The following is an 11613-nucleotide window of genomic DNA, read 5'->3' on the forward strand; positions in this document are numbered from 1 at the left end:
GTCCACGGAGCCTAGATTCATCTCTTGGTTTCTCACGCTCCTGAGAATCACTTGTCGCCATCACAATTTTGGCCAAGTTCAGAAAGGAAACTTTATCTTCTTACCAGTTTACTATTAACTAGTTATTTTTTTCTATCGACATCGAGGTATGCAACATAAAAACTGTCCACCCACGTCCCCCCAAAGTCACCTGGTGCCACCAGTGGCTTTCAGGCCACTCCTTAGGAAACGGGCTGAAGACAGGTCCTTAGGTGAGGGTGGGGAAATGTCCTGCTAGTTGTGTGTGACTGTGGTGAAGACTCGTCACGTTCTGGGATATCACACATGGCCTCATCTGTCAAGTGATGGGTTTGGACAACAGGACTTCTAACGACACCAGTGGCTCAGACAGGGAAGCTCACTGCGGGTGGTCCCGGTCAGCTGTGACACCCCGCACCTCACCAGCTGGGAGCCCAGGGCCCCCCACACCCGGTGGGGACCTCCAGGCACCGTGCGCAAAGGCAGCTTTGGGCCTTGAACTGGAGGAAATGACTGGGCATCTTCTTTATTGGGAGAGGAAAAAACCCCCATCGCCAGGATGATAGGCAGAGAGCAGAGAAGGGGGAGGACTGGGCCTCTGGGCTGGACACACCCTCGAGTCGCACTGGGAGGGTCAGCTGGTCCCATCACTGCAGACCAGAGTTGCACTGGGCTCACACCATTGAAGGGCGGCTGTTGCAGAGGCTGAGGGTCCCAGGGAGACCGTACACTTGGGCGCCAAGCAAGGATGCGTGAAATTGTGCACATTCAGATTGGCCAGTGTGGTAACCAGATCGGATCCAAGGTAAGGACAATCGGGTTACCGGTCCTGGCTGTACCACGGCCATCGGTGCCGCTAGCTCAGAAAACACCCTGGGTTAGCAGGGAAGGCAATGGGCCTAGCAGACTGCATGCACTGGCTAAATGTTTGATTTATTTAAACAATGCCTTTAATCAGAGAGACACAAGACATGGTAAAGGCTTAAAGGTTCATTTAATTCATATTAATTTCATCCCTGTGCATAATACATATGCATAATACACGTTGACCATTTTTACTTTTATTATGTTAAGCAATGAACTTTTCCTATCTAAAAACAGTAATTTGTCTCAAAATAGTTTTCCAGTGCTTGTTGGGAAACTTCTTACACTATATCACTACGATATCTTTCCCTCCCGTAGTTTGTTATAAAGTTAAAAAAGATCAGCTACTTTCCACTTAATATGCAACAGAAAAGTAAAGAGGTAAACCTAAACGTTTCGGGTACAGTAGTAGAAAGAATTAAATATACCTTCTGGAATATAAATGAGCTTTCGTCCCCCGGATGGCAGAGCTCAAGGGCCCCCACCCTCACTTTAAGATAACCAAGTGCTGAGTGTAACAGTCACCTGATTGTTCTCACCGCTATTTTGAAATTACAAGTCTGAGCGATATTAAAACTGTCTTCGGAATTTTTTTTTAATTATAGTAAAACACACAGCATAAAATTTACCATCTTAACCATTTTTACGTGTATCGTTCAGTGTATCTTGCAAAGCTGAAACTCTGTCCCCATGAAACACTAACCCCCATTCCCCTCCCCCAGCCGTGACACCCACCCACTCTCTGTCTCTACGATCTCGACTCCTCGAGGGACCTCCTGCAAGCGAGACCACACAGTACTTGTCCTTTGTGCCTAGCTTGTTCCACTTAGCATAATGTTTTCAAGGTTCATCTCTGTGGTAGCAGGGGTCAGAATAGCCTTCCTTTTTTTCTGGCAGAATAATATTCCTTTGTGCGGATACATCACGTTTTATTTATCCATTCATTCCTGAATGGACTCTCGGATGGTTTCCAACTTTCGGCCATTGTGAATAACGCGACTCTGCAAAAAGTGAAGTCTTTGAATGCAGGTGCTTCCAACCAGGGGCAGAGAATGTTGCTGCTTGAAGAGAAGCCATCCTCCTCCCATGCCAGAGATAAGGCGTCAGCACTGACACTCGCAGAGAAGTCGAGGCTCTGCAGCTGGACGATAACACGGAGAGAGGACGCAAGGGCGTGCGGGTCTCCACAGGGTCTGAGCTCTTACTCCAGAACCGTGTGGCCTGCTGGTTAGAGCCCTGGCGACTGCTTATTATTTGGGGCCGTAAGAAGTTTAAGTCCCATCTAGTCTGTGGTACCACAGAACAACTTTACTCTTCCACAGCCTGGTGCTTTACTGTAGATGGACTTATTGAGGAGAGCATGGCCAGAGCCGTCATGTTCAAGGGCTGGCTGGGACTTCACGGCCCTGTACTCTGTGCTTCTCCAGGGCAATGGCAAGAAGCCACCTCGGTTACTGTTTCCATGCCAGGAGCCTGGCTCACAGCTATGTTAATAAACACTGTATATGCGGTCAGGAGTGTAACCTGTTCCACGCAGTTACGAGAGTGAGCTGTGCACGATTTTGAACCGCGTGCCTCTCTGGTCGGTGAAGACGTACACTGTCTAAATCGTGCACAGATGCCATAGTGATGGGCCTTGGGAAAGCGGCATGAAAATCCATCTCCAAAGTGAAGGGAGACGACTGTGAAGTCAGAGGAGGTGTCAATGCTCACGTCACGGGATCTATGCTTGACTAGCGTGAAGCGCTCTCAGGTGAAGTTAGAGACGCACTGTCCGGTGTGAAAATCTAAAATGACAGCAGAAGTGTACGCAGGGCCTGGGACCCGACAGGAGCAAAACCTAACCAAACAGTCCGTGTTGACTGACATCTCATTTGAGGGGATCGGGTAGGCATAAAATGCAGTCTTCACGTTCATGCTCAGCAGAGGCGCAGTGAACTAATGTCACAGAGATGGCTTTTATGAAAAAGACCAAAAGGGGTATCTCGGGAAGGGTCAGTCAGGGGGACCCAGGGACGCGGCCTGGCTCATGTGCCCTTCTGCTTCACCTGCGAACTTGCTGGAGCCAAATGGCCTTTTTGGGGTCCCTCCCCACTGACCCCCCCTTCTGCTTGCAGTTCTGGGAGGTGATTGGTGAGGAGCATGGGATCGACCCAGTGGGCAGCTACGTTGGGGACTGTGCCCTGCAGCTGGAGAGGATCGGCGTGTACTACAACGAGGCCCACGGTAGGACGTGGGGCTCCGGGCGCAGGGGCATCGTTCCTGGGGGCCACATGGCGTCGTGAGCAATGCCCAGGCGGAGCAACGAGGGACGAGGGCAGGGACTGGCCAGGAAGTCACTAAGTGGGGGTACATGTCTCGGCATGAGCAGGTTAGGCACCAACCCTCCTTTTTGGTTTTAAAGTGAAAACCAGAATTATTTCCAATAGGAGCAGAATCTCTGTTATTGGCAACAGAACAAAACAATGCTAGAAAAAGAAATGTTAAGCTATATTTTATAGGTTTGTGTGATTGTCGTTGGGGCCGATTATGGCTTCAAATCTCCACCAAAGACAGCTTCTAGAATGTTTATTTTTTATTTTTTTGGATCCAGTATCACAAGGTTCTACTGCATGAAACGTTAACTTCCAGGAGAGCAGCAGCTTGCTGACTTCCTCCTGTTCCTCCACACAGGTAGGAAGTTCGTGCCGCGCGCCGTCCTCGTGGACCTGGAACCGGGGACCATGGACAGCATCCGGTCCAGCAGACTGGGGGCCCTCTTCCAACCGGACAGTTTCATCCACGGTAGGTTTTTCCGGAAGGCTCTACCGGGACGAGATGGGGATGCCTCCCGGTGGCGCGCTTCCCTCCCGCCCCTCCCCCAACTCTGAGAAGGTGACAGGAGCCCCGTCTGCCACAGGCCACTCTGGGGCCGGCAACAACTGGGCCAAGGGCCACTACACGGAGGGCGCGGAGCTGCTGGAGCGCGTGCTGGACGTGGTGCGGGGCGAGGCCGAGGCCTGCGACTGTCTGCAGGGCTTCCAGCTGACCCACTCGCTGGGCGGCGGCACGGGCTCCGGGATGGGCACGCTGCTCATGAACAAGATCCGCGAGGAGTTCCCGGACCGCATCCTGAACGCCTTCAGCGTCATGCCGTCGCCCAAGGTGTCGGACACGGTGGTGGAGCCCTACAACGCGGTGCTGTCCGTGCACCAGCTCATCCACAACGCCGACGCCTGCTTCTGCATCGACAACGAGGCCCTCTACGACATCTGCTTCCGCACCCTGCGGCTGGCCACGCCCACCTACAGCGACCTCAACCACCTGGTGTCCTTGACCATGAGCGGCATCACCACGTCGCTGCGCTTCCCGGGCCAGCTCAACGCCGACCTGCGCAAGCTGGCCGTGAACATGGTGCCCTTCCCGCGCCTGCACTTCTTCATGCCCGGCTTCGCCCCGCTCACCGCCCGCGGCAGCCAGCAGTACCGCGCCCTGTCGGTGGCCGAGCTCACCCAGCAGATGTTCGACGCCCGCAACGCCATGGCCGCCTGCGACCCGCGGCGCGGCCGCTACCTGACGGCCGCCTGCATCTTCCGGGGCAGGATGTCCACCAAGGAGGTGGACCAGCAGCTGCTGGCCGTGCAGACGAGGAACAGCAGCTGCTTCGTGGAGTGGATCCCCAACAACGTGAAGGTGGCCGTGTGCGACATCCCGCCCCCGGGACTGAACATGGCCGCCACCTTCATCGGCAACAACACGGCCATCCAGGAGCTGTTCAGCCGGGTGCGCGAGCACTTCTCGGCCATGTTCAGGAGGAAGGCCTTCGTGCACTGGTACACGGGCGAAGGGATGGACGTGCACGAGTTCGTGGAGGCCGAAGCCAACATCCACGACCTGGTGTCCGAGTACCAGCAATTTCAAGATGCCAGGGCGGTTCTCGGGGCGCACGAAGGGGCCGAGGCGGGGGCGGACGCGCAAGCGGAAAGTAGGGAACAGTAGCCGGGCGGGGAGCTGCGTGAGCGGCAGCTGCAGGGTGCGGTGGCTTGCGTCCTGGGCTGCAATCCCAGGCCCGCTCTGCTCGGCGCAGCGGGTTGACACCCACATGGCCACTGGTACCAGCTTTGACACAGGACTGCGGGGAGGGGGCCGGGCACGTAATGATAGGCGTTAGGGTCTTTGGCTGGCACTTACTAACACGAGCAGTTTGGTGTTCAACACACTCTACGAAGCCTTCTGATAGCAAAGCGCATCCCTTGGAAAGCGCTCCCTTTGACGACGTTTGGCGGGTATTCAGCATTGGCACAGCAGTGCGGGCGTCAGGGCGACACGTGGCCGTGCGGGGGGCCACTGCAGTTGTGCTAACTTGACGCTATTTAGCGGCGCCGAGGAGCACCCTGCCTCCTCGCCCCGCTGGCCTCGAAAGCCAGGTCTAACCGGTGGGCAGGGAGCGGACTGTGTGGGCCCCGCACACAAGCCAGCGTGCCAGCGGAAAGGGAAAAGGGACGAAACACCCACCACAAAACTGACCCAAAACGCGACAGGCGCGACTCAGGAGCTGCAGTCCCCCCCTTTATTTCTGAATGGCTGGCCTCTAGCACCCATGTCGGTATGCTTTCAGTTTCTTATCAGTGCCAGACTCCGGGAATTCATCAGTCGCCGTCCGTTGTCCTCGTTGAAGGTCATTTTGAAATGCCCTTTTCACTTCCAGTGATCAGCTTCGGAGACGCTGCTGCTTCGGGAAGGGCACAGCGTACACTCGGCAACCGTTCAAATACAAGAAGCAAGCAGTGTCCTTCCCGGTTACAGAGGACATCATCTCATTAGGGAACTTTTACAGTTCAAATTAATTTGCAGAAGTTGCCATAAATGTTTGCATGATGACATAGCTTTAACCATTACACGATTTTAATCTGCTCACATTACAACAGAAGCAAATACACAAGAGTGTGATCAAATCATCCATAACTTCTTAATTACAGTTTACCTATTTCGGACATACAGCACCACGGTCCCTCCCAGCACCATGAGGGTTTTAATGGCCTTCTAGAATTAGCACTGAGCTGTATGCTACTTGATTCATGGGTTGCCGGCAATGGGAAGATGCTCTGACCCTCAGCGCAGAAAATATTTACTTGTAGGCAACGGGGTTCTCACCTCTCGGTCGGCTTGTGTCAGCTACAATAATGATAAGGTAGAGGAGGATGGATGCCAGTAGCTCATTCTGAGAAATTTTGCTCTTTTCACAAATGCATCATGAGGAAGTAACTGAAATATGCACTAACAGCAAATTAAGTCTTCTTGTTGGTATCGTGGCAAGCCTTCTATTTACAAAATAAAAGAAAAAGTTTTAAACGCTTTCTACCTATTCAAGATTGCAAAAGTAGGTTTAATAAGAAACTGCACCTATATACTCTTAGTTTGAAGTTCCTAACTTCCTTAGATGCTAAAAAGACTTACAACCTGTGGTTTTAAAAGAATTTACACACAAGCTTTCTCCAGCACTTTCCTTCCCAAATCTAAAAAGACAAATAATGCAAGGAAGGATAGAAATCTCAATTAAAAAAACTGCCGATTTATATTACTGCAAAGATTTTTTTGTTTGCTCAATAGTAATCATTAAAGTACAAAAAACCTTAATTTTAAATGGTGAAATTGCTTTATTTCAGACAAATAAATTCTTTTTCTTGGAGTCTAACCACCCAGACTGATTGAGTAGTTAAAAATATTTCAAAATGTATCTTACCAGCCTACTCTTTCGTAGGGTAGAAACAGATTAAAAAGAAAAAAACAAACAAACAAACAAAAAAAACCCATTAGTAACCCAAAGAAATGTCCCGATTCTGAAGGGCCTATTCCTTTAGCAGTATGGTTGCTACGGTGACACTGGCCTCTCAGAGACCCACACAATAGAATCAGAATTTTAGAGCTTGTCCGATCCTTTCACTTCATACACGAGAACGTGGCATGACCAAGAGACTGACGATGCCCTCAACGGTCACCCAGCTAGTTAGTGAGACACCCGCAAGCAGATCTGATCGAGGCCCCTGGCGATCTGGACAGTTCTGCCAGCTACCCAGCAGGGCTGGATGCAGAAAGTTTGTTTCATCGGTTACCAGTTCAGGATTTGTTTTCAATCGCAGAGGAAGAGCCCTAAAGAATCTCTGCTGGCAGTAAACCTGTCTTTTATTCAGTTACTTTAATCCCTGCCATGTCACAAGCCCTGTCCCTGAGTCTCACCTCTAATTATCACATCCGCCTCCCTAATAAGTGACTTAGCTCTAATTACTTGGCTGGAAATAATTTAGCCCTTTGCCTATCACTTACTTTATTCATCTGGAATCAAAGAGGCCTGACAGCCGTGTGACTCATTTACTCCTGTCTGTATGAAAGATGCTTCTTAGTACTCATCCCTTGGGAAGGGAGGACTGACAGACAACTCAGGTGTTTGACTTCAAAACAGGACAACAGCCCGAGGCAAAGGACTCAGGCAGCTCATCAGCGGCTGGCCAGTGCCCAGCGCCCGGCTCCCCCTCGCCCACTGGCTGCTTCTCCTCACATGCCCAGAATGAAACAAAACCGAAAGGTCAGGAAGTCGCGTCCCGAAGCCGAGAACAGGCATTTTCCTGGGCTCCTCCTGGGCATCGCCAGGTGGCCCCGACAAGAGCTGGTCATGTACACAAGCTCAACAGTGTTTTAAAAGCTCCTGTTCCATCTTTTTTCTCCACTCCCCAACAGTTCTATCAAGCAGTTAACTTTGGAATGGAGTTTTACTTGGCCAAGTGCTTCCAAGTTTTAAAGAAAGATAAAAACAAAACACTTGCAACAATTCTTCACCCGTAAATATTTAATGAATAAACGAATCACCCTGCAAACACCATTTAACTGTGGTGGGTTATGGGGCCTGAGACCGCAGTCAAGAACCTTCGATTTTAACTTTGGCTCGGCCAGCTAACTCGAAAAGCCAGCTACTGAACAGCTTTGCCTTGTTGCCTGTTTAGAGAAATGCTCCCAGGACAGAGAGATTCACTTATAAAACAATGTGAAACGCTTTTTGTGCTTAAATTCCAAATCAATAGTTCGTCTCTAAAGGTTTTAAGTGCTTGATAAAACGAATACGATTTAGTCTTTTTTCTTCTAACCTAAGGTTTTAGTTGTTTTCACTTTGGCTCCTGGCCAAGCAGCACTATGTGGAGGCAGTGCCACCTGCACCTAGGGGCAGGGCTGGTGGGCGACAAGCCATCGACCACTGACACAGCTTCTGCGGTCCGAAGAGAAGGGACAATGAGAGTGCCTTGATGACACAGCCTAATTGTGTCAGTTAATGTCACGAATAGAGGACTTGCTACTTTGAGACACTTGCAAACTGTTTTCTGGATCCCTTTGGTCCCTCGATATTAAACCTGTCCCCCCCGCCGCAACCTCGGTTCGCATGATCAGAATCCCGCATCTGTGCAGACGGTTCCCACAAAGAAAGAAGTCCAACGGCGTGCGTGAACCATACTTCAATTTATTGACGTTGTCAATCTATGAACGAGACATGTACTTTTTTCCCCATGAAGTGAGGTCATTTTCGATCTGCCATAACACGTGCCCACACATCTTCTCCTTGGACACGGAGCGTCTCAAGCTGTAGTTGGGGTCTGGGAGGAAAAAAGAAAATGCAAAAGTTGCCAGCCCTTCGTGTTTTCTTCAAATCCCAACGTGACAGGAGAAACCACTTTCTGAGAACGAACTGCGCACTGTAGCCATGGCTCGGGCTCTGGGCTGCAGAGCGCAGCTTCACGGCCAAGGCGCTGACCTCCCCGCTAAGTGAAACCGCACGCCCGCCCAGCAGTAAACCGACCACGCCGGCTCCAAAAGACAGCCCCCCTCCCCCGCCCGTGCTGACGTGCAGAGGCCGCGTCCCTTGCAGGACACGTGGAGGGGCCAATGTTCTGTTTCTGGGAGCTGGATGCTGCTTCCTGACCCCGAGCATATCACGAGGTCAGGGGAGCTGGATGCGGAATCGGGCTCGACTATGCCACAGAGGGAGGTGAAGTGATTTTCTCAAGTTCACTGTTAACAACAAAACCACCCACCAGAAAATCATTACGCGGAATTATGAGATTAGACAGAGAGACCCTAGAAAAAGGGCTAAATTCGAAACACTGCATCTCTAGACTCGTAATAAAACATTTACTAAATCAAGATGAAGTGAAAAGTGCTTAGGGGGAGACAGTTCCAGTAAGAAAGGCTGCTCATGACCACGAGCTGCCAAAGGATTCATATTTCTCACATTTCCCTGCTACTGTGGGCCTAAAGCTTTTTAAAAAGCAAAACAAAAAAATTAAGCTGGAAAAACATCTCTGGTAATGAGCCTTCCTTATCTTTGAAATGACGACGTCGAGAAAGTGGTTTGGAGATCAGATCACTTCAGTAGTTTGGTGCATGAAAGTCTGAACTGGTCAATGGTGCAAAACTGTCTTTTACTGTATAGAAGGTAACTTTACATTGCCAACATCTCTGGAGATGTGAAATGAGCCGCACTGTCTGAAGGGGACGGTGAGTCTGCTGCAGGCTCCCGCAGGCTATGCTGATCGACAGAGCCGCAGGACCCCTGGTGTCCTGGCGGCCCTCACGTTCAGGCAGTGTGATCTGTGAGGACGTTATCAGGTGTGTGGGGGGGGAATAAAAACACAAAGAACTAGAATTTCTCGTGCTCCTGAACTGTTATGTAACTCCGACAGCAATTACCGAAGCGGGGAGCTTATCCTCCAAATTATTTGATTTTGTGCAAACGAAACAGGTTTAATTAAAATAAGATGGCTCTCTAACCAAGCTTTGCCAAATGAGCTGAAAATCAATGTGCCAATTACTTCTGCTTGTCAGAGCCCAAAACAACGTTCTTGTATTATGCCACGGGCCTTCTAAAACCTGCATGCGTTAAATTATCATCCCACTAACTTCCACATCTGCTGATTGACCGAACAATGGCCAAAATGCAAAACTAAAATTACTCTGATTTTTAAAAAAATACTCTAAAAATGTAAGATACAACTCTTCTAAGCGAATGAGAACTTACAGATTATTCCTTTTTCGCTTTGACAATTTTTATGCTGCTCCCAGCAGTCTTCTCGGCATTTGCTTTGAACTCTGTTTTCAGCGCATCTCTCACTGCTTTTGCACAGATCTGGGAGTATCGGATGTAGCTGGGAGAAAATGAGACAATATAAAGTTAATTATCAATGATCCAGGCCAGAGTGGTTGTGTGGCTGTTTTTCTTCCTATATTTTTTTGGTTTGATTGTACAGTATTATAAAACTGGATTTGAAAATGACTAATGCAAAAAAGAAACTCTATACAAAGAAAAAGACTTCAAAGAAATGTACCAAAATCTTAATGTGATCTTTTACTTTTCTACTTTGTACTGTTTCTCTTAGATACATATTACTTTAAAAAATGCAGTTATTTAAAAAAAATCCCATAGTACAGGAAAGGAAATAGACCAAAATGTTCACGAAGTCTGCAACGTGAGTGATTTCCCCCATTGGTCTACTTGCAATTTTTTCTTATATTATGCTTACGAGGTAAAGTATATGTAATTGAAATAGAAAAAACCTATTTTGAATGAAAAGTTCTTCCTCTGATTAATTATTTAAAGGTTTTCCTGAGAACACTGGATTCTGTTTCATAAATCTGCCATTAAAAATACTTCCAATCAAGGTTTCCAAATTAAACTGAAAAGTCCTCAGAGAACATCATCAATTCTAGCAAAATATCTAACAGTCTGCTTCCTGTTTGGTAGATGGACTCCCATCAACATCTTATTTTCCAGAAGATGGCAGCTCACTTTTTACACTTTTTGAAAACAGGAAGGAGTGGGGGAAGGGTGCTGCTGTCTATTTTGTCATGTTTCAGATTTGGGTTTCTTTTTTTTTTGGCCAAGAGGTAGGCGTTCCAATGCCTGCTTCCACTCTTACTAATTGGGTGACCTTCAGGCTGTTCAATCTTTTCAGCTAGTTTATTCACCCAGAGAAACAATAGAATAAAACAGAAGGATAATTATACTTGGCCCACTGGTGGGTGGGAGGAGGAGAAACAGAGTGTGAAAAGCATGAATCACCACGTTCCTCACATAGTAGGTGCTTAATAAATGGTACCGTTACTGGAACAATCATCCTTCCAACACTACAAAACTTTGCTTGACCTCACAAGTCAGGAAACGTGGGTTGCTCGGCTGTCTCACAGGCCTGTGCCCATGAACTGCCACCACTAGAAGGTGCTACTTTATGCAGTGAAGTAATAAGGTGTGTCACCTGGGGCAAGGTACTACGCTCAGCTGGGTGCACGGGCGAAGAAATCAGGTGTCACAGATATTCTAGACCGACGTGTCCCATTAGGTGCTGTGTCCTCAAATGGGTCCCATGTCTGACCTTCCCAGGAGCCACCACTCACCTGTGCGCAGGGCTATCTACTTGTTACCGAGGGCTTTCACCCGTTTTACTGATAAGGAAACCCAAGAGCAACAGGAGTTAATTTAAAAAAAAAACCAAACACGTGTGTACCATCACAAAAGGCCCTTTGATGCCCCAAAGACCAGAAATGCTGACAGTGCTTGTGACAAGAGAACTGTCCTCAACCCTAGTTCCCAAGCTTTACGTAACAGAAACGGGGTGTCATTCAGAAGGACAAAGGTCGCGCACGGAGGAGCCGTCTTTGAGAAGGCGTCGCACCTGCCCGGCGCGGACGTGGCGGCGGCCCGGCCTCGGCACA

The 11613-nt window shown here is 49.1% G+C and overlaps 2 protein-coding genes across 3 annotated transcripts; one reads left to right on the top strand and one right to left on the bottom strand.

Moving 5' to 3' along the window:
* Positions 1 to 686: 686 nt before the first annotated feature.
* On the top strand, positions 687 to 8295 carry TUBB1 (tubulin beta 1 class VI). 2 transcript variants are annotated; one of them, XM_006921951.3, is made up of 4 exons: positions 687 to 823; positions 3000 to 3108; positions 3556 to 3666; positions 3782 to 8295. In XM_006921951.3, the coding sequence occupies exons 1-4, from the start codon at positions 767 to 769 to the stop codon at positions 4858 to 4860; spliced, it is 1356 nt and encodes a 451-aa protein (XP_006922013.1). In that variant the 5' UTR covers positions 687 to 766; the 3' UTR covers positions 4861 to 8295. The 2 variants fall into 2 exon arrangements, with proteins under 2 accessions (XP_006922013.1, XP_024895778.1); XM_025040010.1 differs by lacking the exon at positions 687 to 823 and having other exon boundaries at positions 1637 to 3108.
* A 53-nt stretch (positions 8296 to 8348) lies between these two features.
* ATP5F1E (ATP synthase F1 subunit epsilon) lies at positions 8349 to 10057 on the bottom strand (the record flags this gene model as incomplete). The annotated part of the gene is made up of 2 exons (XM_015596915.2): positions 8349 to 8501; positions 9923 to 10057. A coding segment is annotated over one exon (132 nt), but the record flags the coding sequence as incomplete, so codon positions are not given.
* Positions 10058 to 11613: the final 1556 nt, after the last annotated feature.

The sequence above is a fragment of the Pteropus alecto genome, unplaced genomic scaffold (assembly GCF_000325575.1).
Source record: "Pteropus alecto unplaced genomic scaffold, ASM32557v1 scaffold45, whole genome shotgun sequence".
NCBI lineage: Eukaryota > Metazoa > Chordata > Mammalia > Chiroptera > Pteropodidae > Pteropus > Pteropus alecto.